This window comes from Culex quinquefasciatus, chromosome 3 (genome assembly GCF_015732765.1).
Source record: "Culex quinquefasciatus strain JHB chromosome 3, VPISU_Cqui_1.0_pri_paternal, whole genome shotgun sequence".
In the NCBI taxonomy this organism is placed as follows: domain Eukaryota; kingdom Metazoa; phylum Arthropoda; class Insecta; order Diptera; family Culicidae; genus Culex; species Culex quinquefasciatus.
Window position 1 is genome coordinate 77940824 of NC_051863.1, and position 27891 is coordinate 77968714.

General features: G+C 44.1%; 7 protein-coding genes and 1 long non-coding RNA gene across 9 annotated transcripts in view; 2 read left to right on the forward strand and 6 right to left on the reverse strand.

The window, feature by feature from the left end:
- Nucleotides 1-2635: 2635 nt before the first annotated feature.
- LOC6037767 (dephospho-CoA kinase domain-containing protein) lies at nt 2636-4304 on the reverse strand. Of its 2 annotated transcripts, XM_038258798.1 has the most exons (5): nt 4102-4304; nt 3876-3997; nt 3295-3589; nt 3105-3238; nt 2636-3040 (listed from the first exon to the last, which is right to left on the reverse strand). In XM_038258798.1, the coding sequence occupies exons 2-5, from the start codon at nt 3985-3987 to the stop codon at nt 2871-2873; spliced, it is 711 nt and encodes a 236-aa protein (XP_038114726.1). In that variant the 5' UTR covers nt 3988-3997; nt 4102-4304; the 3' UTR covers nt 2636-2870. The 2 variants fall into 2 exon arrangements, with proteins under 2 accessions (XP_038114726.1, XP_038114725.1); XM_038258797.1 differs by having other exon boundaries at nt 3876-4304.
- A 4135-nt stretch (nt 4305-8439) lies between these two features.
- Nucleotides 8440-8990, reverse strand: LOC119768618. The gene is made up of 2 exons (XR_005278106.1): nt 8614-8990; nt 8440-8552 (listed from the first exon to the last, which is right to left on the reverse strand). It is a non-coding gene; the product is annotated as an uncharacterized LOC119768618 (long non-coding RNA).
- A 1310-nt stretch (nt 8991-10300) lies between these two features.
- On the forward strand, nt 10301-11804 carry LOC6037766 (oxygen-dependent coproporphyrinogen-III oxidase). The gene is made up of 3 exons (XM_038258796.1): nt 10301-10548; nt 10606-11578; nt 11638-11804. Exons 1-3 carry the CDS (start codon nt 10316-10318, stop codon nt 11740-11742), a joined length of 1311 nt encoding a protein of 436 aa, XP_038114724.1. The 5' UTR covers nt 10301-10315; the 3' UTR covers nt 11743-11804.
- LOC6037765 (probable ATP-dependent RNA helicase DDX10) lies at nt 11719-14233 on the reverse strand. The gene is given in 3 exon segments (XM_001847593.2): nt 11719-13032; nt 13091-13710; nt 13713-14233. Coding segments are annotated over 3 exon segments (2205 nt in total). The 5' UTR covers nt 14053-14233; the 3' UTR covers nt 11719-11787.
- A 71-nt stretch (nt 14234-14304) lies between these two features.
- Nucleotides 14305-16410, forward strand: LOC6037764 (zinc finger protein 26). The gene is made up of 2 exons (XM_038258794.1): nt 14305-14518; nt 14580-16410. Exons 1-2 carry the CDS (start codon nt 14399-14401, stop codon nt 16383-16385), a joined length of 1926 nt encoding a protein of 641 aa, XP_038114722.1. The 5' UTR covers nt 14305-14398; the 3' UTR covers nt 16386-16410.
- A 32-nt stretch (nt 16411-16442) lies between these two features.
- On the reverse strand, nt 16443-18139 carry LOC119768617. The gene is made up of 3 exons (XM_038258795.1): nt 17905-18139; nt 16729-17847; nt 16443-16670 (listed from the first exon to the last, which is right to left on the reverse strand). The coding sequence occupies exons 1-3, from the start codon at nt 17971-17973 to the stop codon at nt 16497-16499; spliced, it is 1362 nt and encodes a 453-aa protein (XP_038114723.1). The 5' UTR covers nt 17974-18139; the 3' UTR covers nt 16443-16496.
- Nucleotides 18140-19986: 1847 nt separating this feature from the next.
- Nucleotides 19987-20643, reverse strand: LOC119769005 (secreted RxLR effector protein 161-like). The gene has a single exon (XM_038260877.1). The coding sequence runs from the start codon at nt 20641-20643 to the stop codon at nt 19987-19989; it is 657 nt and encodes a 218-aa protein (XP_038116805.1).
- Nucleotides 20644-26579: 5936 nt separating this feature from the next.
- The window catches only part of LOC6037763, a 53150-nt gene continuing 51838 nt past the window's right edge, over nt 26580-27891 (reverse strand). Inside the window, 3 exon segments of the mRNA XM_038265263.1 lie at nt 26580-27459; nt 27523-27619; nt 27622-27835. Of these exon segments, the coding sequence (XP_038121191.1) occupies nt 26631-27459; nt 27523-27619; nt 27622-27835 (1140 nt within the window). The 3' untranslated portion in view covers nt 26580-26630.

The following is a 27891-nucleotide window of genomic DNA, read 5'->3' on the forward strand; positions in this document are numbered from 1 at the left end:
GCGTAAGTGTTTTAAATATTTTTGTATTTCGTAATTTAAATATAGCTGTATCTCGAAGCCGTTGCATCGTAGCAAAAAGTGGTCAAAGACAAACTTGTAGGAAATTTGACGGCCTTTCCGAAAAAAAAAATACACTGAAAGAAAAAAACACTTCACTTTTATGAGATTTTTTGATTTTTAAGATTAAAAGTCAAATTTGAGGGTGAGCCCGAGATTTTTTTTCGTTCAAAATTGTTGTGAATATAGCCTAAGACGTTACAAAAAGACTCACGAAAAATGCAGGATGGAGCAACGCACCTAAAAGAATACAAAAATCATTTACTGAAACAGTTTTTTTTTTTTCAAAATGCTCTAAACATTAAAATTTTCAAAATCCGAACACGAGAGTCAATTCTCCAGACAATTTTATATAAAAGTCTCCATATTGACCACTGTCCTAAGTCCAATCTTTGTAAAGTTACAGTGGTTTTAAAAATAAAAATGTTGATAAAATAGGTTTTTTGATGGTTTTTCGCAATTTCTATATAACAGACTTGTTTTATCAGTCCCGAAAATATTTTTACCGGAAAACTTGTCCAATTTCCCATAAGTTTGCCTTTGACCACATTTCAATTGGATGTATGGGCTTACAGATATATTCTATAGAAAGTTCCTCCACCACGAAAGACTAAGGAAAAAGAAAAAGGCACAATTGAACTTTTTTCTGGTTTGGAGTGAACATTGTTATGTGCCCTTTTGTGTTTTAGATTTTTTCAATAGAAAATTGTTTGCTATCAATCTGATTCTTGGAGGGCATGTAAGGAGTGTACTAATGAATTGAATAGTGAAATAATCCCAAATGTTTACGTTTTGGTTTTGTGCCCTAATGAAATGTTTGGCTCGAATTTTCCCATGTCATACTTTAAGAGAAACACATAAAAACAATTACTTTGTTCTGAAACTCTTTGAAAACAACACCAAGCCTGTTTGTCTCGTCGTTGCATTTCTACGCTTAATTGTCCTACCATTTTTTTTCTTTAACGGAACCATTAGTTTTGCGAAGTATTATATAGCAAGAGGACAACAACTAAGAGCGATAAACTACTAACTGGGGTGATTAGGGACATATAGGGTAAACAGAGACCCACGGGACAACTACAGAAATCGGTCGAAAAATTTCAATCGAGTTTATCTCAGTTGCACTTTTTTGATCATGGGACAATTATGCGTAGAACGGCAATATAGGTAATCTAAATTAGGATTTTTGCATATTTATTTGAAGAATACGTTGAAACGTTTGTCTGTGGGTTAACTTCCGTTCGAAAATAATTATTATCACTTAGAGGTGTAATAGTTTAATTTGTGATTTTTGAATACAAATCTGAAGTCTTTTTAAAAGGGTCCTATTTTTGTATTTTTTTTGTTTATCTTTCATTATTAAAATATACATAAAATAATACATTTTTGATACAGAAAAAATCGAAATAAAATTAATTTGTTGCGTTTAGCTGCAGTTTAACTAATTAGAAATTAAATATTTTTTGACAATCAAAATGGGTTTACAAAGTTCAAAAAGTTTTTTCGATGTAAGAATTTTCTCTACAAATCTTTTGTTAGAAATATTGTTTTCAAAGATCGATCCACCTAAATCTAAAATTCTAAAATTTAAAAACAACTCAGGTTTCACCCGAGGCTTCACTTATTTTGATTTATACAGATTCTGATTCAGGCCGGTAAAACACTACTTTCAACGTTTAAATCTCTGATGGGGCATCTCGGTTTAGGGTTCGTGCATAAACCTCGTGGCCTTTTAATTTGTTTTTTTCGGACAAATTGTCCCATGCAATTTTTTGAAGATTCTTATTTTTTTTATCATTTTCAAGTTTAGTTCGCCTTATCCAGGACCAAAAATGATTTTCTCAGGCAGGGCAAAAACGACGAAGTTGACTTTATAGCTGCCGGCCACCATTGCTAGTACCAACCACTAGTGTCTTCCTTTTATTTACAAGGACTTCGCCGCCCTGGACTTATAAGTGTATGAAAGTATGGCACGGAGCGACGGCGCCGAATACCCATATTTACACAAAGAATTTTAGAGCGCCCGCCGCGGGATACGAACCGGCGACCTCTGGATTGTGAGTCCAAGGCGCGGTCCGATTGGTCCACACGGGCGGGACGACGGGACGAGGGCAACCTGCCTAAAAACTCATGATAATCTAAAGCATGAAGGAATTGTAAAGAGTTCAAGTAATTCTGCATAGTTCCACCCAAAGCTGTTCTGAGAAGAAGTCCTTCCAAGCCAAGAAGGAAAACAACATATACTGGCAAGCTCAGCAACAACTTGTCTCAAGACTCACATTCCGTCATTTTTAGAGACATTCTGAAATTTGATTGGATAATTCTGAAAAAAACGAAACTATTGGCACTACGCCCCGGGGCATGGCCTTCCTCTAACGTGGGATTTCTGCTCCAGCGCCTCTGACGAGACAGGAGAAACCGGGACCGACGTTTTACTTCACCATCCGATAGAAGCTCAGTGGATAAGGCGGGAATCGAACCCGCGTCTCATAGCATCATCGGGATCGGTAGCCGAAGCCGCTACCCCTGCGCCACGAGACCCACCATTAATTCTGAACCGAAAAGAAAATATACATAGTTTATTTCCAAATTGTGTATTATTCTATGCTATTTATCCGAGTCAAATCTGGTTTATGGTTGTCAAAATTCCACTGTACACAAACACCGAAAGTAAAAATGCACATGACACTATTTTAAACATACAGCTCACAGGATCAATCTACTCGTACCAATGGAATTTTCAATGTGCCCTAAGTCTAGTTACTGGCGAAATCGACCAACACGTCACGTCACAGAAGCCGCCCGCCCAGATATCAGTTGCTGCTGGAGAGGAACTTGTACTTGTAGTTCAAAATCCACGCTATGCTGGAGAACAGAATCGCAGCCGTCGCGAATATGACGCCCCGGATCTTCCAGTGCTGGTTGCTGTCCTGCAGCACGCCGAGAATCTTCAGCGTTTGCTCCTCCGTGTCCTGAAGGGTACCTGTTTGAGAATTGGGAGGGGGCGTTAGTTTGAGCGTATGTTAACAATTCCATTGCATACGTACCTGAGTTTTCAATCACAAAGTGAGACTGGCCACATTTCTGCTCCAGCGGCATTTGCAGCTTGATGCGCTTCTTGGCGTCGGCCTCCGACAAATGGTTCCGATCCATCAGTCGGGTGAGCTGAATGTCTTCTTCGCTATTGTAGGGGAGGTCGTGTAAGCGTTTGAAACCAAGAAATTCAACAATGCTTACCATGTAACCGTAATGATTTTATGGATATAGCTAAGCATAATGCCAGTCTCGAACAGCAGTGGAAGATCGAGCACAACAAAGTTATGGCCCAGGAAGAAGCACTTGATGACCTCCTTGTAGACGACTCGATGGATCTCCGGGTGGGTAATTTCGTTGAGAATGGTACGCTTCTCCAGGCTGTCGAAGATAAGCTTTCCCAGTGCTTCTCGGTTTAGCTCGCCGCTGTCGGCGTGAAATACACCATCTCCAAAGGCGGCCTTAATTTTATGCCACGCTGGTTTGCCCGGTTCCACGACTGAAAGAGAATCGAACCAAACATTATCATCTGTTGTTTAGTTAAACACTTGAAAAGTGTTATGCAATGATGAGTTAGTACGAGTTCATTCATTTTGCTACTGTGAAAGCAGTTTCAAACAGTTATATCACTGCCTTAGATTGATTAGCAAAAATGATTTTGTTTTCACACCTCTAATCAATGCGTAAGCTGAATGAGTGACAAGAAGAAGCTTCTTTTATCGTCATACGTGCCCACGACAAAGCTACTAATCTCACTAACTAAGTATGCAAGTTTTGTTACTTACCAAGCCTAGCAATTGCATCGGTGTCGATAACAGGGATTCCATTCTGTTTGAACACTTTTGAGACGGTACTCTTGCCCGTGGCAATGCCTCCGGTTAATCCGACAAGAAACATGCTAAAAATCCTTGAATTGAATTACTTTTGATTAAGTGATATTACAATGTGGGCGGCGGTTCTACAATGAATTTGTGATCCACGTGAAATCACTACAGGCAAAATTCAACCCACTTTCACACTACACACAAAACTGATATCTTCCAACTAAAGTAACTGCACTGTAATCAATCAACGTTAAAAATCCGATCTAAACGCGATCAAATTAACACACAAATCAAAGGACTCGGTTTTTTCCTCCTTCACCTAATCGAAATATCGCATGTAATGCCTGTAGACGAGCTAGCATAAAAATATTTTCCTTATGCAGCTGTCGTCCGTGTGACAGCCAACAGCAGTGTAGCGGTTTGACAGCTGTTTTTAAAGAGACGGGGCGTATTCGTATCCTTAGCTGAAATTTGTTGGTACATTTTTGTTTTAGACCGTCGCACATATTTTTCAGAGTACATAAATACTTATTCGAAAAAAAGGAAAAAAATCTAAATTTCCATTAGAAGAAACATATCTACTGTGCAAACTTCTTTCCTTTTTTATTAATCATTTTGAGCTACTTTTGTTCTATAATAAACTTTACTTTACATACATTTTTTTAAGTATTTCATCATTTTTTGCCTTTCTTACTAAAGAAAGGTGTAGGTTTTTAATGTTTATTTGCATTTATTTTGGTTAGTTATAATTTTTGGGCATTTCCATTTTTACATCCTCCAAATATTATCTATTGCTTTTTTTTTATTTTACCCTTTTAATATTTTTATGGTCACTTTTTTATTTTTGAATTGAAATTTAATCATTTGCTTTTAAAATGCGAAAAGTTTAGTTAAAACATAGTTTGGGGTAAAACTAAAATTATTCTGTAATTCTGTAATTGCATTATTTATAATTAGTTTGGGACAAAACAGTTTCATGTAATATATTGTGAACATTTACCACAAGAGCAATGTTATCAAATAGGTTCCAAAAATCGCTATGTTTAAAAAAAAAATCTAAAATAAGTTCGAATTGCTCCCTATTAACTTCAAATCAATAATGTTATGTATTTGTATTAATCCAGGAATACGCTATATTCATAGACAACATTTTAAGGTTTTCAAAATGCAATTGGCATGTGCCTGGATTTTTAAAGATTTTTTCTCTCAGAACAAGCTAAAAAAAGAATATCGCAGTACCTCTGATCAATACTTCTTGCTGAATGATTTAGTTTTTTGGATAACAAGTTTTTCACTCGAGTGCCCATTAAAGCCATACAAAAAATACAATGGTTTAAAAAATTCAGAATTTTCAAAAATATTTTCAAATTTTTTTTCTCTTCAAACTTAAGAGGCAGTATTTGTAAATTCTGCTCGGTTTGTTCTAGAGGTCGTATCGAGGTGCTCCGATTTGGATGAAACTTTCAGCGTTTGTTTGTCTATACATGAGTTGAACTCATGCCAAATATGAGCCCTCTACGGCAAAGGGAAGTGGGGTAAAACGGGCTTCGAAGTTTGAGGTCCAAAAAACCTTAAAAATCTTAAAATTGTTCGCATTTTCGTAAAACTTCATCAATTCCAACTCTCGTAGATGCATTTGAAAGGTCTTTTGAAGCACTTCAAAATGGGCCATAGACATCCAGGATTGGTTTGACTTTTTCTCATAGCTTTTGCAAATTACTGTTAAAAATGTATTTTTTTAAAACCTTAATATCTTTTTGCAACAGCCTCCAACACCCATACTCCCATAAGTCAAAAAAATAGGTAATTACATGGACTAAAAGACTACGGTATTAACTTTTTGGCCAATCGCAGTTTTTCTCATAGTTTTTCGATTTTTCTACAACAAACATTTTACAACTTTAGTTTTTGCCCTGCAGGCAGGGTGGCCACCAGATTTCGATTTTCAATTTCCCGGTTTTTTCCCGGTTTTTTCCCGGTTTTTTCCCGGTTTTCTCCCGAGACCAGAAGGAATTTTCCGGAATGTTTTTAAACCAAATTACAATGTTTTTTAGGCTAACGTTAATATCATCATACTTTTTGAACGCATACATTTGGTTCAAAGTTTGAATTCCTCAAGAAAACTTTCAAATCTTGAGTAAAAAGTAAGTAAGTTGTAAACGAAGCCGTTTTTATCTGTTATCAATCAAACCTCTAATTTTCAAATTATTGGGTTGTTTCATCAAAAGTCGTTTTTATTTTTTAAATAAGATAAACTATAAATAGAATTTATTAATTTTGTAAAATAGATTTACAAAAATATATTGTTATCAACATTGATGTAAATGCTCGTTAATTTTCTTTGAAAAAAGGTTTTATGAATTCAAAAAGAACAACTCTTCCAAGAATTATCAAGTTCTGCGATTTTTTTTAATTATGTGAGTACTTTCTTTTTAACCAAAAAAGTCTTTTTGCATCATTAGTCCAAACAAAAATGTATACACTTTGGCAGCAGCGCAGGAAAAGTGCCATACAAATGTAAAAAAAAATCGATACCTTGAAACTTTCTTTTTAGAATAATTTTAATAAAAAATACTTTCTGAAAAACCCAAAACACATCATGGTAAAAACAATTAAAATATTATCGTGCTGTGATTTTTTCAACAACACATAAGGCGGGTACACATTTTATTTAAAGTTTTTGTTGCCCCGAAAAATCAGGGGACAAAAAAACATTTTTTTTTTCAAAAAACATCAAAATTTCAATGGAAATTTAAGTGCAATCAGCTGAAATCAATTTAAAATGCATTCCCTTGCGTCTTGAATCATTTTTAAGCATGTTTGAGTTGATTTGAAAATCTCTTGAATTTTTGAAAATTTTTGATCTTTAGTTTTTTTTTCGTTAATTTTTTTTGTTTTCGTCAAATCTTACATTTTTTGAAGACTAATGATTGCAAAACAACTGAACTAGCGTAAAATGCATTTTTTTTAACACTTTTTGCATTAAAATGTTGAGACTATGGCTTGTTCTTTGAATTATTTTTTTTTTTAGATTTAAACATACTACACATATTTTTTTGAAGTTGTAGCTATTTTCAATTAAAAAATAATTCTATTTTATCTCTAAAAAATCAAATGGTTGAGAATTCTTTACAGCATTCTTTTTTGAACATTTTTGATCCATTCTTTTGTTGCTGAGACACAGGCCAAGAAAAATATTTTAAAAGAGTGTATTTTGTGTGACAATTTGAAGGAAAAGTTTTGATCTTTAAATTTAGAGAGATATTTACTGTAATGTTGTTTTCGTACCATGATATCCATATTTTCCACTTACAAAAAAATCCCAATTCTAATTTTATGCAAAACTAATATTTTAGCAAAGATAGGGTAAATGTCCGCCATTACGGGGTTTGTCTTCCGGACCCCCTGAGACCGCTCGTGGTACCCCCAGGGGTTCATGTACCCCAGGTTGAGAACCGCTGGTAGAGCAAACATTTTGCTTTATTCAAAAAAAAACAAATTCGCCTGGTAAAAGTATCATAGGATACAACAGAAAAAAAATCCATAGCCAAGAAGCATGAGTCTATCACACAAATTCAAACATAGATTAAGCGAATTCTTCATTTAGAATAACAGGAATAATATTCTTATTGAGAAAAGAACATATTGAATACATTAAAGAGGCTTTTGTCAAATTTTAACGAAACTTAAAATGTTTTCCCGGTTTGTCGGTCGAATTCCCGAGTTTTTCCCGGTTTTCTCCCGGTGGATAAAAATCCCGGTTTTTTCCCGGTTTTCCCGGTTTTTTCCCGAGGTGGCCACCCTGCCTGTAGGCCTCCATAGCGGCACTTTTTTGTCTCAATTTTATCATATCCGGATACCTCGGTAAATTTCACGTTAGTTAGAAGTATTGGAGTGGTAAATTTGATTTAAAAAATAATTAAATAAAACATTTTTGAAAAAAAGAAATAGATCTTTTTTACTCTGAGATCAATACGTCAAATGCTGTATCAAGTAGGCGAAAACCTGTTTCACCCCTAATCCAACAAATTGTAAAATAGTAGTTTATGCAACAAGTTGCAAAAAGAGGATTTTTTCAGCACGAGTCGTACATTTATCTAACGAGGTTCACTGAGTTAGATAAATACGACGAGTGATGAAAAATCAAGTTTTGCAACGAGTTCCATACAACGTTTTTTGCAATTCCGAAAAACACCCTTTGGACAGAATTATAGGACAAATGTCCATTAGGGTGCCCAGAATATGGGACTTTTTTTCAAAACCTCGCTCCACAAGCTGCCACACTCAGTTTTTTATGCTGAACTTCGGCAGAATTCTGCCGAAAACAGAACAACTGAGCGCTCGGCAGAGAGTTCGGCAGAAAATTCATCTGCCGAAGTCTCGGCAAAAATAATTTTGACAGCCAGCTTTTGTGCCGAAAATCTCGGCATCCCTGAAACGAATTCAACCGAAAATCTCGGCATTTATCATAATAAAATCAAATCGAGATTCTCGCAATTAATTTAAAGCTTTAAAACAATATGCATGCATGCTTTTTTATATTTATTGCTCTTTTTATGTATAATCTAATACAATCTGAACCAGAATGAATCCTATACTTCTACCAAGCACCATCGTCATGCATTTCCTTGGTAAAAGCTGCAAATGAAAGACCCTTTAGATATTATTTTTCCTAACAGATGTTATTAAAAATGTTTACCTTTCAAGTAGAAATCCAAGCAGAAATCCTGTAGAAATTCAAGTATAAATCCCGATTTATCCAAAGTTCCGGAACTTAGTTCAGTGAGCACTACTCATATCGAAAACAAATATGGCTACCTCAACATCTAACCGAACAGCTCGGCACTTTCTAGCAAATTTGACAGTTGAATTGCCGAACTCGGTAGATTTTGGACATGCCGAGATTTTCGTTAAATTTAACTGACGAACTTCGGCATTTTGCTTAGATCTGCCGAACTATCGGTTAAATTTAACCGAGAATATTGGAACAATGAATTTTCTGCCGAGATTTCGGCAGAATATCACTTTGCCGAGCACGTTCGGCAGATATTTCTGCCGAAGTCGAATCTTCATTCTGAGTGTGTGAATATTGTTCCTTGACCTATTTTAGGACTCTGGGCCAAATATGAGCAAAATCGATCATCATTTACCCATTGATACTCGGAGGTGAAGTTTGTATGGGAAAAATCGAAAAAATGTATGGAAAACTCAACTGTTTTACGGTTTGGTCTGCACGGTGCGCTGCTTCCATCCAAATATTCTCAAAAGTGAGATTCTTATTAAAAATTTAATGTTCTACAACTTTGTAGAACATGCCAAAGCCGTAAAACCTGATCCTGAAAAGTTATTAGCGATTTATAAAACTCATTTTTGTATGAAAAACATTTTTTTCGCCAACTTTAGGCTCGGGTATCAATGGGTTAATCTCATCCAATTTCGCTCAAAATTTACACAGATGCTTAAAATAACCCTAAAAACCGTTTTTCGCTTGTGGAGCAGGGGGTCATTTTTTCTGGGCACCCTAATGTCCATGCATTGAGTCAATGAATCGTTCAAATCAAAAAAATGTTGAAAAGTATAACTTTTCCTAACAAGTGCTGAAAAGTTCAACTTTTCAGCACCCATTTCAGTGCTGAAAAGTAGAACTTTTCAGCATTTGTTTTGAAAAGGGTTACTATTCGATTCTGTTATTTTTGGTACAGAAAAGTAGGCTGTTTCGTCGTTCAAGAATGACAGAAAAAGTAAGTAGTTTCACGACGGAATTGCAAAAAAAAAAATTAATAATTCATTCTAAATGGCATTTTTTCCAATCAAATTTACCACTCCAATACTTCTAACTAACGTGAAATTTTCCGAGGATTCCGAATATGATAAAATTGAGACTAAAAAGTGCCGCTATGGCGGCCTATACAGGGCAAAAACTAACGTTGTAAAATGTTTGTTGTAGAAAAATCGAAAAACTATGAAAAAAAACTGCCATTGGCCAAAAAGTTAATACCGTAGCCTTATAGTCCATGAAATTACCTATCTTTTGACCAATGGGAGTATGGGTGTTGGAGGCTGTTGCAAAAAGATATTAAGGATTTAAAAAAATCATTTTTTTACAGTAATTTGCAAAAGCTATGAGAAAAATTTAAACCAATCCTGGATGTCTATGGCTCATTTTGAAGTGCTTCAAAAGACCTTTAGAATGCAGCTAAGAGAGTTCGATACGACCTGTTACACACTGGGGGAAAACTGGTTCTTAATATGATATATAATATGATGACAAAATAGTTCATCATACCGTCGACCTTCCATTTCAATCCAAGCACCCCTCGTCTGACAAACTGAACGCGCACACATGCATGCATGATCTCTCCCACCTTTGCCTTCAGGTTCTGGGTTCCATCCATGTTTACATGCTGTCGGGGTTGCATAAAGTTTCGCTTCACACTCGTCGGTCAACATCCAGCGTAAATGCGTGCGCTCTGTCACGTCCACATTCATTCACACAAGTTCCAGCAAAAAACACAATCGTGTTAACTATTTTGTTATTTAGCCTAATCAACAAAGGTTGCAGTAGTTTTGGACTGGAGATGTTCTCGCGAGTGTTCCGTACGGTCGCCGATGGCCGAGGTCGGCGAATTTGGAGGTGAGTCGAAAGTACTAGTCATGCCCGTAATTAGAGATAACTTGTTTCTTTTATCAGCGTTGTAGGTATTGGCGTGGCCGCCGGGGGCACCATTGCGACATACTTGCATCAGCGGGGCGAGGTTCAAATGGCGGCCGGTTACGGGAGGCGGTTCATGGCGGAACCGATTACGCCGAAGGAAGTGCTGGCGTCCAAGGACATGAAGGCTCAGATGGAGCTGTTGATCATGAAGATTCAGGCGGACTTTTGCAACGCGCTCGAGGGGGAGGAGAACTTTGGCAAGAAGTTTACCGTTGACCGGTGGGAACGTAGTGAGGGTGGGGGTGGAATCACGTGTGTGCTTCAGGATGGGGACGTGTTTGAAAAGGCCGGGGTAAACATCTCCGTGGTGCACGGGAATCTACCAAAGGGAGCGATCCAGCAGATGAGATCGCGGGGGAAACAGCTGGCGGACGGAGAGTTGCCGTTCTTTGCTGCCGGCGTTAGTGCCGTGATTCATCCGCGGAATCCGATGGTGCCAACGATTCACTTCAACTACCGCTACTTTGAGGTGACCGACTCGCAGGGCACTAAGCAGTGGTGGTTCGGAGGTGGAACCGACCTGACACCGTACTACCTAAACGAAGAGGACGCGATCCACTTCCATCGGACGTTGAAGGAAGCATGCGACGAGCACGATAGCTCGTACTATCCCAAGTTCAAGGCGTGGTGCGACAAGTACTTCTTCATTCCCCATCGCAACGAGTGTCGCGGGGTCGGAGGTATCTTCTTCGATGACCTCGACGAACCCGACCAGGAGAGCGCGTTCAACTTCGTTTCGTCGTGCGCCCACTCCGTCATCCCGTCTTATCTGCCGCTGGTGAAGAAACACAAGAACGAAGCCTACGGCGACCGCGAACGCCAGTGGCAACTGCTGCGACGGGGACGGTACGTCGAGTTCAACCTGATCTACGATCGCGGAACCAAGTTTGGCCTGTACACGCCCGGTGCGCGCTACGAAAGTATCCTGATGTCGCTGCCACTGACGGCGGTAAGTACTATTAATTCTCAAGTCGATTTGATCAACTACAAATATTCTTGCGTTTTCAGAAATGGGAATACATGAACCTGCCCCCAGCGGACAGCAAGGAGAGTGAGATTACACACGTACTGAAAAACCCGAAAGAGTGGTTACAGATGCCTCAGAAACAATAAGCATTTATTCCTGTTGATTTTTTTATGCAAACCTGCAATTAAAGTTTACTTCAAGAAGTTCAGCGCAATCTGTTCTGCTTCGGTCAGTGTTATATCACTAAGCGTTTCCGCAATCTTGCGCTTCTTGGACGGTTTCTTCTTACTTACCATCGGCTTGTCGTCCACTTGCCTTTCCTCCTTCGCCTCCTCACCAGCACCATTACCGTAAACCTTGTCCGGATCCGGCAGCCAGTTCAAATCAACGCTGTGATCATCGTCGCTCGCAAACTCATCCACTTCCTCCTGCTCTTCCTCGTCCTCCTCGGTCTTACGCTTGAGCTTTTCCTTCTTCGCGATTCGCTTCGCCTTCTGCAGGTTCTTGTAGCGTTCCTTGTCTTCGGCATCCGCGACCCGCAGCTGCGCACGTGCCTTCTCGATATCGTAAGCCTCCTCTTGAACGACTTCCTCCACCGTATTGCCACCGTCGTCAAACACGATCTTCTTATTCGTCACCAGAGCCTTCTTCAGCAGTTTTACCTTTGTGAGCTTCTTCTTCGACTCTTTTTTCTCCACCGGAACCTCTTCGGAACTTTCCCCCATACTGTCCAGGTCAACGTCGTTGGCGTTCTTCTTCTTCACCGTAAACAACTCATCATCGCTGCCATCCTCCCCATCGTCCCCGTCGTCCACCGTCACCTTAACGTCCGTCTTGACATTCTTCGCCTTGTCACCGCCCTTCCGTGCGAGGAACCTCACTCGCGGCGTCACCAGCAAGCCCAGCGATTTGGCGAACGCATCCAGATCCAGCTTGGAAACATCGAACACGCTCTTGTCCTTCATCAGCGCCACCGACTTGACGTACGCCACGAACGCTCGCTTGGCCGTGTCCTTCAGCTCCGGAGATTGCGCCAAAAACGACTGAATCTTGACCAGCGGCGAAAACAGCTGCTTCGGATCGACGTTGATCTTGTTGATCGGCACCTTGGTCCGGCCTAGCATCGCCACTACGCCCTCCTCTTCCTGCGGCAGCAGCACCAGCAAACTCTCGCCGGCCGTGTTCAGCCGGGCCGTTCGTCCCGCCCGGTGGATGTACTGCGTCGCGTCCTCCGGACAGTCCAGCTGCACTACCCAGTTCACCTTGGGGAAGTCAAGGCCACGGGAGGCCACGTCCGTCGCCATCAGGCACACGTTGCTGCGCGAGCAAAACTCGGCGTAGATTTTGTTGCGCTTCTCCTGGTTCATACCGCCGTACAGCGGCAGCAGCAGGATGCTCGGCCGCAACTTGCGGAATATCTCGTAGTGGTAGCGGACCTGAAAGAGGGGAGAGATTAAGATTGGTGCGATTCTGGAAGATTCGCAAACAACTCACCTGCTTGCAGGTCGCAAAGAATACGATAATCTTCTGCTTCGAGTGGGACTTCAGGAAGGACCACAACATCGTCAGCTTCTCGCTCAACTCAACTGTAACGTAGTTTTGCTGTAGCCGGCTCGGGGTCGTGTACTCTTCCTTCTCGTGGGGCGCAATGTACACGGGATCGGTGAGGTTGAGCCGCGCCAGGTCTTTGACGGATTTTGTTTGCGTGGCCGAGAAGAGCAACGTTTGTCGCGTCGTTGGCAGGTTTTCGATGATGGCATTCATGGCCGTCTGGAAGCCCATGTCCAGGCAGCGGTCCGCTTCGTCAAGGACAAGCACCTTCAGGTTGGTGCAGTCGAACAACGGGTTCGTGTCCATGTGCTGCAGCAGCCGACCCGGAGTGCAGATTATTATGTTCAGCTGATGCAGTCGGCTCTTCTCGAACTTGAGGTTCTGGCCACCGATGATGAGTCCGGTTGTAAAGTCGTGATTCTTGCCGATCTTGGCAACCGTTTCGAATATCTGCAATGCCAACTCCCGGGTCGGGGTGATGATCAGCGCGCCCAGTCCGTCCAACCGTGTCCATCGATTCGTGTACAGCTTCTCAAACACGGGTATGAGGAAGGCCAGCGTTTTCCGCTGCCCGTTTTGGCCGCCGCAAGGATGTCTTTCCCCTGGAGCGCCGGCAGGATTGATTGCCGCTGAATGGCCGTCGGAACGCGGTACTGTCCCTGGGCCAACCCCTGTACGGTCTTCTTCGATAGGGGGAAATCGCTAAACTTGCTAGTCTCGTCAACCTTCGCAGTAGAGTACAGCTCGCTAAGCCGGGTGATCTCAGCTTCTTCGTCCTTCACCGAAAACTTGAACCGATCCGGCTTTGGCTTCTGCTTCGGTTTGCTGACTTTGCCGTTCGGTTTCTCACCCTTAGAAGGTTTACTTTTAAAGGGGCGCTTGACTTTCTCCTTAAATTTGGCCATTTTCACACAAATTACACACGAAAAGCGAAGAAAACCAACGGGAACCTGCTGCAAAAGTGAATGTTGTCACTCGCGGTAGAAACACGTGAAGTTTGCGACGGCAACACGCGCGATCAAAACATTCCAATTTTGACAGCCGAACTGTGCAGCCCGAGCAGAAAAGTTTGCTGACAACGCGTCGCAATGAAAATCTGGCAACGCTGCCAATCAGCTGTTTTATGCTGCCAAGAGATTTGCTTTATGCTTTTTTGTTTACAAACAAGTTACCGTTAGCATGTTGCAAGTGGGGCTTCTTTGAATTTATTTTAGGATTTTTAGCGCTTTCCGTACAGAGTCTAGAATTAAAATGTGTGTTAACGGTTTTGTTTGTCGCTTATGCTCCAAAGAATCGACAAAATCAGTCGATTTAGAGGCAACAAGCAATGGTGCTTTCAAGAAAATGTTTGATATTTTCCTGTTTCCAAAGGTAAGAAGTCAAGTTAAAGCTATTATCAATTAATTTTCAGGGGCTCATTCACAACTTACAGAAGCTGCAGCTGCCTCAATCAATTTGCGAAGAATGCACGTACCAAGTCGAATCCTGCAACAGATTCTTCCAACTAGTCATTCAGTACATTGAAACTAATGACTCAACTCAAGAACCACAAAACGACGCAGAAGAAACGCCTCAAACCTGCGATGATTGCCATTCAGCCTTTACAACCGACCTCGACCTGGAACGCCACCAAAAGCTCGTCCACATCGGTCTGGTTAACCGAAACTTCCAATGTCTCACCTGCAGAAAGCACTTCAAAACCAGCCGAGGCTTGCAACAACACACGACTCATTGCCAAAACTCCACCGGCAACGAATCTTTCCACTGCACGCACTGCTCCCGAGACTTTGCGACCAGCACGAGCTACACGAACCACGTGAGGAGCTGCCACGCGGAAGCGATTTGCTATTTCTGCGACCACGGCTGGAGTACGGAGCAGAAGCTGCTGGACCACGTTCGCGAGGCCCACAAGGACAAGCTGTTCATCTGCAAGCGATGCTCCAAGACGGAACGGTTGAGGAAAACTCTGAACCGACACGTTCGGTTGGTGCACGGAGTTTTGGACAGGGAATTTTACTGCGGGCACTGTGAGATGACCTTTGAGGATGTTTCTTCGTTGAGCAAGCACATCCAGGGGAGTCACGCGAACTCGGAGGAAGCTGGACGCGCTTACGAAGAGTTGCTGAACGATTCGCTGTTTCCGAAGGAGGTTGGGCTGGACATGGAACAGGACAGAGAAGAGCAGGAGGAGCACCAGGAAACGTTTTTGAAGCATTTTAATCTGGTCCGGAGTGCAAACTCCGCAGGCAAATCCAAACCCAACCCAAATAAGATGATTTTGGAGGAGTTTCTGGACGAGGCATTCGAGAACGACCAAATTTGGACCAAATACATTGCTGGAGGTGAAGAATACCTCATCGATAACTACGAATTCTACCTTGATGGACCGTCGCAAGCCGCCCCAAGCAATTACAAATGTCCTCGATGTGAGGAAGGATTCAACAAGCAATGTCACTTGACTGTCCACTTGGCTGAGCAACACAACATTCGGTGTTTAATTTGCAACGATTGTGGAGCCAACTTCAACCGCATCATCGAGTACAAAAGCCATCGCCAAGAGCATCTGAAGGACAACACTAAATTCAGGGAAAACGTAATTCCCGAAGCCGAGGAAGCCCTATCCCTGGTGCAGCGAGAGGAGAAAGAGTACGTCCTAACGGAAAACGAGATGGGATACACTTTCACCTGCAAGCTGTGCGAACGAACGTTTGCGAAAAAATGCAACCTCGAAAAGCATCAATGCTCGTTCTACAACGGTCAGCCAAAAGCAACCTCAACCAGCACTCCCTCAACATCGAGCGACAGCCTGTTCTGCACGCTGTGCGACCGCAAGTTCACCTCCATTTCCGGCCTCAAGTACCACCTGAAGCGGCATACCGACGTTAAAGCGTTCCCCTGCTTGTACTGCAACCAAAAGTTCACCGCCAACTCCAACCTGAACGCCCACATCCGAAACGTCCACAGCGAGAGCAAGAACCACGTGTGCCCCCACTGCGAGCTGCGGTTCGCCGGGAAGGACCACCTGATCAAGCACATTCGGTCACGACACGAAAAGGATCGCGCCTTTGCGTGCACGGAATGCTCGAAGAGTTACTTTCAGAAATCTCACCTAAACGACCACGTGGCAGCGGTCCACTCGGGCTACAAGGCGTTCTCGTGCGAGCAGTGCGGCGCTTCGTACAGCGGCAAGGGCTCCCTGCGGAGACACGTGGCCAAAGCGCACAGTAAAGGCGAATAAAGAGCTTTTTCTTGCGATTAAAAAATATTGCAGAGTTATCATTAATTTCGCATTATGTTTAAGAAAAAATGTTATAAAGAAAGTTCACACAACTGTTTGGCGAATGATATCTCACCCATCCGCCAGGACATCTTCAATCAGACTTCCACCGATAAAGATTGTGCACGAACGCTTGCAGTTGCAGAGTTCAGCCAGCGTCGCATCCTGCTTGCAGTCTTTATCTAGGATGTGCAGTTCTTCGAGGGTGGCCATGCAGGCAACGGGGATCAACGCAGCGATGTGGTTCTGTGAATATTTAAACTGTATGAGGAATTGAATTTGTTTAAAACTGATGTTGGCTTACCTCGGACGGTTCGTTCAGATAAAGGTAAAGTTTACGCAACTTTAGCATCGTCAAGATGCTCGCTATAACGGATTGATCTGTTTCGCGAATTTCGATTGCCAGATGTTGCATTGTGCTTTGCCAAGCGTTGGCAATTTCTTGCACCTCGTGCCAGTCGAAGGTTCTTGTCGTTAACATCAATAACGTGATATTAGGGAACTTTTCTGTGAGGATCGATACATTGACTTTGATTGTACCTCCGATGCAGAGAGAATCTAAAGACGGAAGTGCTGCCTCCACAGTTAAAAACTGTTTCGTGATTACGAATATACTCAGAGAGCGCAAGTTTGTCATTCGATGAATATCATCGAAGATTTGTGAGAAATGCTCAACAGTAAACGTTCCACCCAAGGTCAAATCATCGACGGATGTAAGTGCAAAAGCTGCACGGAAAACTGAAATGCAATCGTTCACAAATAACCCCAACTTCCGCAAATCCTTAATTTCCTGCAAGCAGCGCAAAAAACTCAGCATATTTGGAATGTTCGTTTGACGTTGGGGGAATCGCAGCGTGAGCGATTCCAAATTTTCAAACCGGCAAACGTACAACTTGGTCAGCAACCGAGGCAGCAACTCCAAATCAAGGCTCACAAGCCTCGGCGCTACCTCCTTCAGCAACCCCATCATCCTCACGTAACGGCAGCCGATGGTCAGACGACGCAAGTTGGGCAACAGTCCTCGGCACAGCCGCAGATATGACGAAAGTGCTTTGCTGAGGTCAAGCTCATCAGCTTTCACCAGCAGCTCCTCGACCGCTCCGAAGGGACGCAAAAGTTCCAGCAATGCTCCGTCGTTGGCCAACTTGCAATAAAACCTGAGATGTTTTACATTCTCCGCCAGCGGTTCCAGCCACCGAGCGTTGAAGCCTTTCGGCAGGCCAAACCTTACTGCATCAAAAGTCAGTGCAGCATACTTCCGGTTTTGGGCCCATTCCTCAGTATTGCTGAATTGCAAGCCCTGAATACGTAGCTTCACGCGGTCCTTGAGCAGGTAGAACATCAACTCGTTCCAACGGTGACTGACGGCGGAGGCTCGCACCAGTTGGCGAAAGGTGAGCTTCCGGAAGATCATCAACAGAATCTAGACCAAGAAGCTTTCGTTATATTTGAGAGGTCCGAATTAAACCAAACCACCTACCTCGGTCGGCAGGTGTTCGATGAACGTTTCATCTCCACCACCGATTTCTTTACGCTGGTCTACTTTCATTTTTGGTCACGGGTTGTGGCCGTTCCGTAGAGTCCGATTCCGCGAAGCTGTGACTCGCGCAAGGAAAGCAGCAGGAAAAGCCTGCTGCGATTTTAACTTTTTGACAGTTATTACGGTTATTACCCGTTATTACCACCCGATCAAATGTTATTTACGTAACGTACGTAACGCACGAAAAGAACCCTGTTAGACTGCCCTGTTAGACTGCAGTCCCGCGGTCGTGCGATTCGAAGCGTTATCTACTCGAAATCGATCTTGTCCTGCCATTTTCGAGCGTTTGTCGTGCGTTTTGATCGAATGTCAAAAAGGCGACATCTAGTGCGTGTGAAAATCTTGGCAGGCGTTGATAAAAATCAATGACAGTTGTATTTTCGTGGGTTTCCAAAGGAATAAGTTTAATTTGTAGTTTATAAAATTGTGTTATATTTAGTGAAAAAGCAGATTTAGGAGCATGACGGAACCCAGACAAAACAAAGAATTGAGATAAGGAATATTTATTATGGTTTGTTCTCACTTTTTGCTAAATCAATAATTTGTTTCAGACGGGTTGAAAAATGCTGCGCCCACCAAGTGTGAACCAGTTCCGAGCTTGTGATTAATTACAATTTACTTTATTTGACAACAATAATAAAAAAGGATTGTTTGCAAATGGAAATTCTTTTTTTATCAAATTAGCCCAGAAAATCCGAAACGAGAACGTACGACAATGGCAGGACAACCTGAACAACAAAGGCGCCCGAAAACGGCCCGACAACGGCCCGTCAACGTCGATTTTCTCGAAAGCCGATTTCGTCGATCGTCGGACAAAGTGTTGCATATAGGCACGAAAAGGGCCCGAATTCCGTCGGACAAACCGACGGAATTCGGGCCGTTTTGTCGAGCCGTCCGGCCGTTTTCGGGCCGTTGTCGGCCCCGTCCGTCAGTCAGGGAAATGACGGCATGTGCACTCAAAATTTGAATTAATCAAGCATACAAAAATCAAAATACACACAAAATCTAGAAAGCACAAACATGTGTTAAAAAAAATCTTCTGGCGATTGTCCACGCTCCATACAAAAAAGTTTTTTTTTGTATGGACAATTGGGTCTTGAAATCCGGAGTTTTTTTTAAAAGGTCCAATAAACCAAATTTCCAGTCTTTGCTATTTGGTTTTTTTTAAACCGCCTTGAGTCATTGTATTGTCCGGTATTGTCCGTTTCTTTCAAAGGTACACGCCGCGCGGCATTTCAGAATGTGCCATAAACATTTTTGCCAGCGATTTTCTGCACTTTTCGTGCAATAAAAAACATACCTGGCAGCAATGGCAAGCGATTCGAAGAAGAAGATAAACAAAAACAAAACGCGCAGTATGGGAATTGACAGCGCGCATTTGCCGAAAGTGCGGCGCGTCGATTCGAGGCTGGTATGCCGCGTGTCTTTTTCGGGAATACGGGCAATATTAAAAAACACCCAAATAGCAAAAACCGAAAATTTGGTTTATTACGATGCCAACATTTCAAAAAGCATCATGTACACACCATCCTTTTTGAGAAAAACGCATTTGAATGTTGAGCATCCATTTTCAATTCCCATTTTAATATAAAAGCAAAATAAGATGTTCTAATGATAACAAACGATGAAAAACAAATGAAAAACGTTGCTTTTATTGATACTTGATCATCCAAATTCAATAAAACATTATTTCCGTAATTTTATATGAGAAAAACAAACATAACTTCTTTTGAAATCACCAACGTCGATATCACCCTGCTGTCATTGAGGGGGACGCTTTGTTATGATTCGTTTTTCTTCGCCGAATGTACATGGCGCTTTGTTCATGTTGCTTTTTTTCGTCACGAGGTTCATGTAGTCTTTTGTTTGACAGGTTGACAGGGCTATATAAACAGGGACTGCTGATGGCAGAGATTTTGTTTATGTTACTTATCGAGAGTACGCTATAAAGTAGGTGTTTATTGTACGATTGATATAACAGTAATGAATCTGAACGAGGGTTCTTCTTCATGGCATGCTTCGTTACTTCCAATTCAACACTCCTCCTGAAGTAGAAGTGATGCCCATAGAACTCCTGTTCTCCTCCAGCTTCGTCCTCTGCAACGGCTTCGTGAGTCCATCGGCAATCTGGTTGTCCGTGCTCACATACTCCAACTTCACCACACCTTGCTCCAAGGAATCCCGGATGTAGTGATGCCGGATGTCGATGTGCTTCGTGCGGGGGTTGTAGCCACCGTTCTTGGCGATGGCGATACAACTTTGGTTGTCGCACCGAATTTCGATCGGTTGGTTGGATCCGAACAGCGTTGAAATCCCGCGCCACCACGACGCTTCCTGGACAGCCGCAGACACCGCCATGTACTCGGCTTCGCACGTCGAGAGCGCCACCGTGGGCTGTTTTTTGCAGGACCACGAAATCGCTCCTCCTTGCGCCAGGAAAATGTATCCGCTTGTGGACTTGCGCTCGTCCGGGTCCGATCCCCAGTCAGCATCGCAGTAGCCGACAATCTCCGACTCAGCGTCCCGCTTGTACTCCAGCCTGCGCGTAGCTGTGCCGCGAAGGTATCGCAGCAGGTGCTTCACCGCATTCCAGTGCTTCGGTCCCGGGTTCCGGTTGAACCGGCTCAGGGTGTTGACCGCGAACAGGATATCCGGCCGCGTGCTCTGGGCCAGATACATGAGGCAGCCGACCGCTTCTTGATAGGGGACGTCCTTCATCAGCGCGGTATCGGCCTCGGTCTTCGGGCTCATCTCGTTCGACAGCTTCTCGCTCGCGTTCATCGGGATGCTGACCGGCTTGCACTCACTCATGTTGAACCGCTTCAGAACGGATTCGATGTACGCTTCCTGGTCCAGGGCGATTCCATCTGCCATCCTCTCGATCCGGATTCCGAGGCAGTGCTTCGCGGCTCCCAAGTCCTTCATGCGGAAGTGGCTGCTGAGTTGCTTCTTCAGCTTGTTCGTCCTTGCGCTGTTGTTGCTGAAGATCATCAGGTCGTCGACGTAGATGGCCACGATCAGGATGTTGCCATCGCTCTTGCTGAGGTAAACGCACGGATCGTACTTCGTCGGGGCCAGTCCGAACTTCTTCAGAGCTGCGTCCAGCTTCTGATTCCAGACTCTACTCGACTGCTTGAGCCCGTACAGCGCCTTGTTCAGCTTGCAGACCAGCGACTTCTGTTTGCCGTCGGTGAAACATGGTGGCTGCTCCATGTAGATCTCCTCGTCGAGGTCTCCTTGGAGGAAGGCAGTCACGGCGTCCATTTGATCCACAGCCAGGTCGTGCTTCGCGGCCAGGGCGAACAGGTACCGCAGTGAACTGTATCGAACGACCGGGGCGTAAGTTTCGTCGAAGTCTACCCCCTTTCGCTGCGAGTAGCCCTTTATGACCAGCCGCGCCTTGTGCCGCTGCACTCGTCCTTCGGCATCGTGCTTGATTTTGAAAACCCACTTGCACTTGATGGCCTTCCGTCCTCTCGGCAGCTCAGCGAGCGTCCACGTGTTGTTGTCGACCAGGGCCTGGAACTCCTCCTGCATGGCCCGTTTCCAGCAATCACGGTCGTCTCGTTTCAGCGCCTCTTGGAACGTAACAGGGTCGTCGACACTAGACCCGGCTGCCATCGCCGCAAAGCCGTGTTCGTCGGCCGATTCGTAGTCGTCGTCCGAAGAACCAGGAAACTCGTCCTCAGATGCAGCTGCCTGTGGAGGGTTGAAACCGGGGAGACCAGGGCACTTGACAGAGAAATCTTTGTACTTGCCTGGTAACGCGTGCTCCCGTCCGCTGCGCCTCAACAGCTGTGACCGAGCTGGTTGTGAAGATTGTTGCGGAGGGAGCACAAGGTCGGTCAACGTTCCCGTGGATGAATCACTCTCACCGCTCGAGTCAGTTTCAGACTGCTCCTCCTCGTCTTCATCGTCCGATCGGGGGTCGATCGGGGCGTCCGGTACAGCTTCGACCGAAACAGGCTCCGCCGGAGCCGGCTGCAACCTCGTCTCTCCGAAGTCCAAAACGTCCAGTGTTACCACCGGGATCGGCTTGACCTGCTGCGCTGCTACCTCGCCGCGTTCGGCGACTCCTTCGTCCAGGAAAATCACCTCGCGACTTATCAGCGTCTTCTTCTGCGTCGGGTCGTACAACCGGTATCCCTTGGTTTCTTCGTCAAAACCGGTAAGGATGCATTCGTGGGATTTGGCGTCCCACTTGCGACGTTTTTGCTTCGGAATCTGGACCATGGCCTTTGTGCCAAAGACACGGAGATGCGAAAGGTTCGGTTTCTTACCAGTCCAGGCTTCATCAGGGGTCATCTCGTGACCACGGGTTGGCGATCGGTTGATCAGGTACACTGCGGTCGACACAGCTTCAGCCCAGAAGCCTTTCGGCAGCTTCGCTTCGAACAGTAGACACCGAGACTTCTCCACGATGGTCCGGTTGGCTCGTTCCGCCATCCCATTCTGCTCGGGGGTGTAATCGTTCGTCGTCTCGTGCCGGATTCCTGCGTTCCGCAGGTAGCCTTGGATGCCCTTGTTGGTGTATTCCTTACCATTGTCGGTGCGCAGCGTCTTCAGCTTCATTCCGGTCTGGCGCTCCGCCATCGCGTGGAAGGTCTTGAACACTGCCAGGACTTCGTCCTCCGACTTTCGTTGCAGGAAATACACGAACATGCGCCGAGACTTGTCGTCGATAAACGTGATGTAGTAACGGTTGCCGCCGTAGGAGTTCACCTCCATCGGCCCGCAGATATCCGAGTGCACCAACTGAAGCAGTTCCGAAGCTCGTGATCCGTTTTTCCCAAATGGTAACCGCGCCTGCTTGCCCATCGGACAGATCCGACAATCCTTCGTGGCTTTTGCGTTGATCTGGATTCCATCTGCTGCACCGTTCGCAAGTTTGCGAATGTTGTCCGTACCGAGGTGACCCAGGCGCTTGTGCCACAGGTCCATGCCTTGAGCAGCACCGCACGCCATCGCAACCTTCGAGCCGCGCACCTTTTCCAGCTTGAACTGGTTGTTGACGTGGCTCCCAGTTGCCACCAGGTCGCCGTCGGAGTTGAACACCTCACATCCTTGGTTCGTGAAGTTCACCGCGTAACCCTTCTCCACAATCTTGCTCACGGAGAGAAGGTTCGCCGCAATCGACGGAATCAACTGCACTTCACTGACCGTCACGCTGTCCTTGCCGCCGGAACACTTAGGCCAAATTTCGGCAGTACCGGTGGCGACGATGTCCATCAGTCCGCCGTTCGCTGCCATGACCTTACCGCACCCGTTGTCCAAGTTGTCCAGCATGCTCCTGTTGGTCGTCATGTGAGCGTACGCGGCCGAGTCGAAGATCCAGTCGTCGGCGTCGCCCAAATCAAACGTCGAAAGCACGGTGCAAAACGTGCTGCCACCTTTCTTCTGCTCCTTGTTGTCCTTGCAGTCCTTAGCGATGTGGCCAAACTTTTGACACTTCCTGCACTTGGGACCTTTGGACGAAGTAGGCTGCTGCTGCTTTTGCTTACCGTGGCGACCAGGTTGTTTGGTGGTTGCGAAGGTCGAACTGTTTTGCTCGTTGCCATAGAAACCTTCCTCCTCCTGGAGAAGTTTGGTTTTTATGAAATCTCCGGTGATGGCCACGCCGGAACTCTGCAACGCCATGATCATGGGCTTGAAATCCTTCGGAAGTCCCGCGAGCAGGAGCATTCCGACCCACAGATCCGGGATGTTGAAATCCGCGTTCCTGAGCTGGTTCGTGGCAGAAATCACCTGATTCACGTAATCCTCCATCGAGCTGCACGCTTCCAGGGTCAAACGGAGAAGCTTGTGGAGAAGGCCGACCTGTTGGACCAGGCCCTTTTCTTCGAACGCGTTCTCCAGACTGTCCCAGGCTGTCTGCGCAGATTCTTCGTTCTCGATGTGGACGTACAGCGACGGATCGATCAGAGTGATGATCTTGAGCCTCGCCCGAAGATCCGTTTCCTCCTCAACCGCCTCGAACGTTCCGTCCGCCTTCCGCTTCGGCTTCACTGCGCCCCACAGCTTTTCCAGCTGAAGATAGGTCTTCGTTGCCAGCTTCCACGTTCTCCAATTCGCGCGTCCCACCAGCCTTTCGAGGCCCGGAACGCCGGATCCCGTGTTGGAGCTTCCAGCTACTGCGCCATCCGCGCGACTTCCGGAACCATTTGACATTTTTAAACTTTTAGTGATAGGCCCATAACCTATCGAGAGTACGCTATAAAGTAGGTGTTTATTGTACGATTGATATAACAGTAATGAATCTGAACGAGGGTTCTTCTTCATGGCATGCTTCGTTACTTCCAATTCAACATTACTTTATTTAAAATCACGATTAAACAGACTTTACTGAAGTAACTTTTGCTCATTTTTGGTGGAGAGGTAGCTTATTAGAAGTACTTTCAGAATACGCAATAACCAAAAAAATGTACATGATGCCTTTTGAAATGTTACCGTCGATTAGACCTTTTCAAATTATGAAAAAAAAGACCTTTTCAAAAAAAATCCAGAAATTAAGCTTAAATTTGTGATAACATTGTTCACAACAATTACCTTAGGTAGAAAGCCATGATTCAACCATCAGACTGATCGGAGCGTTACATATCTCAGAGGTTACTTGACAGCTCGTTCCAAGGGGACCATAGTTGATCCATCGAAAAAATGTTGTCTTGTCATTTTTTTTTCATGGAAATGAAAAAAACCAATCGGCCCTGTAAAAAAAAATCAAAGTGAACATGTTTCTGAGAAAACCCCACATTTTATGCTTCCCCTGTAGTTGAACCTGAGCATAAATTTTGCTGAGTTGAATCTGAGCAGTCATTTTTGTCCATTTTTGTAGGTCAGTGTAATTTGTCAAATTTTAAAGTTTCTGTGAGCTATATCTTTACGTTAGGTACTTTTTTTATAACTTGATCCGAAATTTAAACTTTGTTTTGTTCCAAATAAAACTTGATCTATTGAACAGATTGAACACTCAAATTCAATCCAAAATAAATTCAATTTCTGATTAGGACCGGTGATTACGAAAATTTAGTATAAATTGCTCTGAAATGAGTGATTCGACATTTCTTTCAAACTCAAAAAAAAAGAGCACACCTTTTTTATAATCGCAAACTGCTTGATGACTTTATTCATTCCTCGATAAGTTCTTATGCAAGGGAAACTTCTGTTATTTTTGTCACTATTGATGATTACATTTCATTTCACTTGAATTGTTCTGTTTGTTCTGCCATCGTCGTATGTACAATACCACGGTTACATTTACTTCCTGCCGCAAAGCTACACTCAAGAATATTCTTACTTATGCAAACAACATGGTTTCTGCTGCGATAAATTAAATGTTGCACTAATTAGCTTTAAAGGAAACCGCCGGCCACACACGCCACACGCTGGTTTTGTGCGTTTTCTTTTTTATTTTTTTTATTTGGCAAACTGAAACGTCGAAGCATGAGATTCCGATCGAACAGGGTTTGTTTGTTTTTTGTTCTGTTAAGCATTTGGACGTTTTTTTTTTGGTTCTTGTATGATAACTGCAGTAGAGAGCAACTTTTCATGTTGTTTTTGCGCAAGCTTACGACATTTTGATATTCCTGATTAGTAATGTTTGCTACTTTTGTTTTATCATTATTTTTTGTTAGTTTTTTTTCTTTGTTTACAGAGAGAAATTGTAATATGCTACACGCGTTCACTATTTCCGAAAGTTGTCGCTTTTTTCTGTTAGTTTGTTTGTTGTATTTCAAAGAGATCTTAACTATTGAGGTGTTTGTTTCACTTTGTCCATATCTTACCAATTAAATCGAGCATTATTATCGGATGTGCGGATGTGTGTTTCGTGTGGTCGCTCTTTTTTAAAGAAAGGAATGATTTTGGTGTGTGTGTGTGTGTGTGTGTGTGTGTGTGTGTGTGTGTGTGTGTGTGTTTGTGTGTGTGGAATTCTGATGATGGAAGAATAAAAATACTGCAAAACTATACATTTATAACCAGCTTGCCCAAATAAGTTGATAGCAACAACAGTACTACTGTTTAAGAGAGATAGAGAGAATCGTTTAGTTGTCAATGCTAGTTTAAGATTAGTCTATAATTTTCAACGCGTTTTCGGCAGATCAACTGTGTTTTGTTTCGCTGAATGTATAAAAAATTCTTGCGTATTTTGTTTGTTTTTATCATTAGACGAAATTCAAGTTTATGCTACTACTATTGTAATTGATTTATCGTTATTTGATTTGGTTTACATTAAATAGTAAATGCCTATCGCTTGAATGCATTTTCAAGAGAGTGTGTGAGACTCATAGAAGTTTTTTGTTTCTGTAAATATATTTATTTTTGGATACGTCCATTTACAGCGCAGCGAGTTGTACATAAATATCTAGTTCTTAACGTATGATGGTTAAACAAATTGGTCTGACTTTACGAATTGGTTTCGAAAATAAAACGACGAAATAAAACAATTACCAAAGTAAAATGTGATAAGTAGACTAGACAAAACTGAATATGGGAATCAACACGAACAAATGACTGTGTCCATTCAGGGTAAAATAAACTTTCTCTTAAAAAAATAAAATTACAAAACAGAACAATAAAAAAATACGTTAAAATATAATGGTCCAGCGACGTCGTTTGTCGTAAAAGTAAATTCATACTTTTGCTTTTATCACAAACACAAACCCTCCATTTTAAACTGTAGTTCCGTAAGCAGCGCTGAAAACAGCCCGCGAGCTGTCCGTGTCCAGAGAGATGTCCTCCGGGCTGGCCAGATCGACACGAATCTGCTCGAGCTGGGTGTCGTTCTGCGAGATGGTGCTGGCGCTGTTGATGTTTCCGGGGCCGCCGCTGGTGCCACTGGTACTGTAGGTATAGCTCGTGTTCCGACGGCGTGCGGCCGCAACCGACTGGGCACCATTTCCGCCGCCCCAGTTCCGCAACGTCCAGTGGAAGTGCGTCGGAGCCGTCGGTCCATCCTCGTCACCTTCGTCCGTACTCTTGCCGTCTTCGACTCCGTTGTCCAGCTCGTCCCCGTTGGCATTCGATGGCATAATTATGGTAACCTCCCGGTTTGTGCACGGCAGCGTTTCGCTGGCCCCGGCAATCATGTCCATACTATCTTTGGTCCCCGAATTTGACGAGCCCGAATCTAGCGAGTCGATGCTGGAATCGATCGCGGCCAGCCCATCAACGCTGATTCCAACGGAACGGTTCCCGTCGACACCCGCCTCCCGGAAGCGTACGAGCGCCTCCAAGTCACCCTGACACTCCTCGATCGATCGCAAAATGTCCCAGCAAATGTCGGACTCGATCGGGATTGGATGATCCGAATCACGGTTGTAGATTGATATGGCTATGTGGACCGGATGCGGTATCGGCAGCGGAATCAACAGCTTGTCCGAGGCATGCTTCTTGGTCTGTTTCCGCTTCCAAGGCTTCCAACTGCTGTGTGACTTCGGCATCGGTATCGGCGACCGCCGCGCTCTCACCCGTGGCGTGGTCAAACACGATGAGGTGTCACTGCAACACCATAAATTGTTAGAAAACAGATTCATAATCCCAGGACCCCGCCCCGCTACTTACTTCCGTTTCTCGGCCCTCCGCGAGTTGATCATGACGCGCGAGCGCGGATTAAACGCGGACACCTCCAAGTACGGCGAGTGCACCTGAATGTTACCCGCGGTGCGTACACATTCCCCAGCAGGTCGGGCCCGTTGATGCCCATGATGTCGCTGGTGTTTTGTACCATCTCGGTGTAACGGAACAGATCCAGCTGCGTGTGCGGTTCCAGCTTAAATTGCGTGTCCGTCTCCGACAGCGGGGTTAAAAAGTCCAGGCTGAAGATGTCCGCGTACAGCATTCCCGCTAGTCCGGCCCAGTCACCCACGGAGAGTCCCTGCGAGAAGGCAAATCCAACGTTATTGTCGTCTACTTACAACTGACAGAGTTCCG

Coding starts and splice junctions, on each gene's coding strand:
- LOC6037767 (XM_038258798.1), bottom strand. CDS start 3,987: ATGTTTCTTGTCGGATTAACCGGAGGCATTGCCACGGGCAAGAGTACC. Junction 3,590..3,875: donor CGATGCAATTGCTAGGCTTG/GTAAGTAACAAA, acceptor ATTCTCTTTCAG/TCGTGGAACCGGGCAAACCA. Junction 3,041..3,104: donor CTTTGTGATTGAAAACTCAG/GTACGTATGCAA, acceptor ATTCTCAAACAG/GTACCCTTCAGGACACGGAG.
- LOC6037766 (XM_038258796.1), top strand. CDS start 10,316: ATGCTGTCGGGGTTGCATAAAGTTTCGCTTCACACTCGTCGGTCAACA. Junction 10,549..10,605: donor CGAGGTCGGCGAATTTGGAG/GTGAGTCGAAAG, acceptor TTCTTTTATCAG/CGTTGTAGGTATTGGCGTGG. Junction 11,579..11,637: donor TGTCGCTGCCACTGACGGCG/GTAAGTACTATT, acceptor TTGCGTTTTCAG/AAATGGGAATACATGAACCT.
- LOC6037764 (XM_038258794.1), top strand. CDS start 14,399: ATGTGTGTTAACGGTTTTGTTTGTCGCTTATGCTCCAAAGAATCGACA. Junction 14,519..14,579: donor ATATTTTCCTGTTTCCAAAG/GTAAGAAGTCAA, acceptor CACAACTTACAG/AAGCTGCAGCTGCCTCAATC.
- LOC119768617 (XM_038258795.1), bottom strand. CDS start 17,973: ATGAAAGTAGACCAGCGTAAAGAAATCGGTGGTGGAGATGAAACGTTC. Junction 17,848..17,904: donor TCGAACACCTGCCGACCGAG/GTAGGTGGTTTG, acceptor TTCTTGGTCTAG/ATTCTGTTGATGATCTTCCG. Junction 16,671..16,728: donor ATCTGAACGAACCGTCCGAG/GTAAGCCAACAT, acceptor AAATATTCACAG/AACCACATCGCTGCGTTGAT.
- LOC119769005 (XM_038260877.1), bottom strand. CDS start 20,643: ATGTATCTGGCCCAGAGCACGCGGCCGGATATCCTGTTCGCGGTCAAC.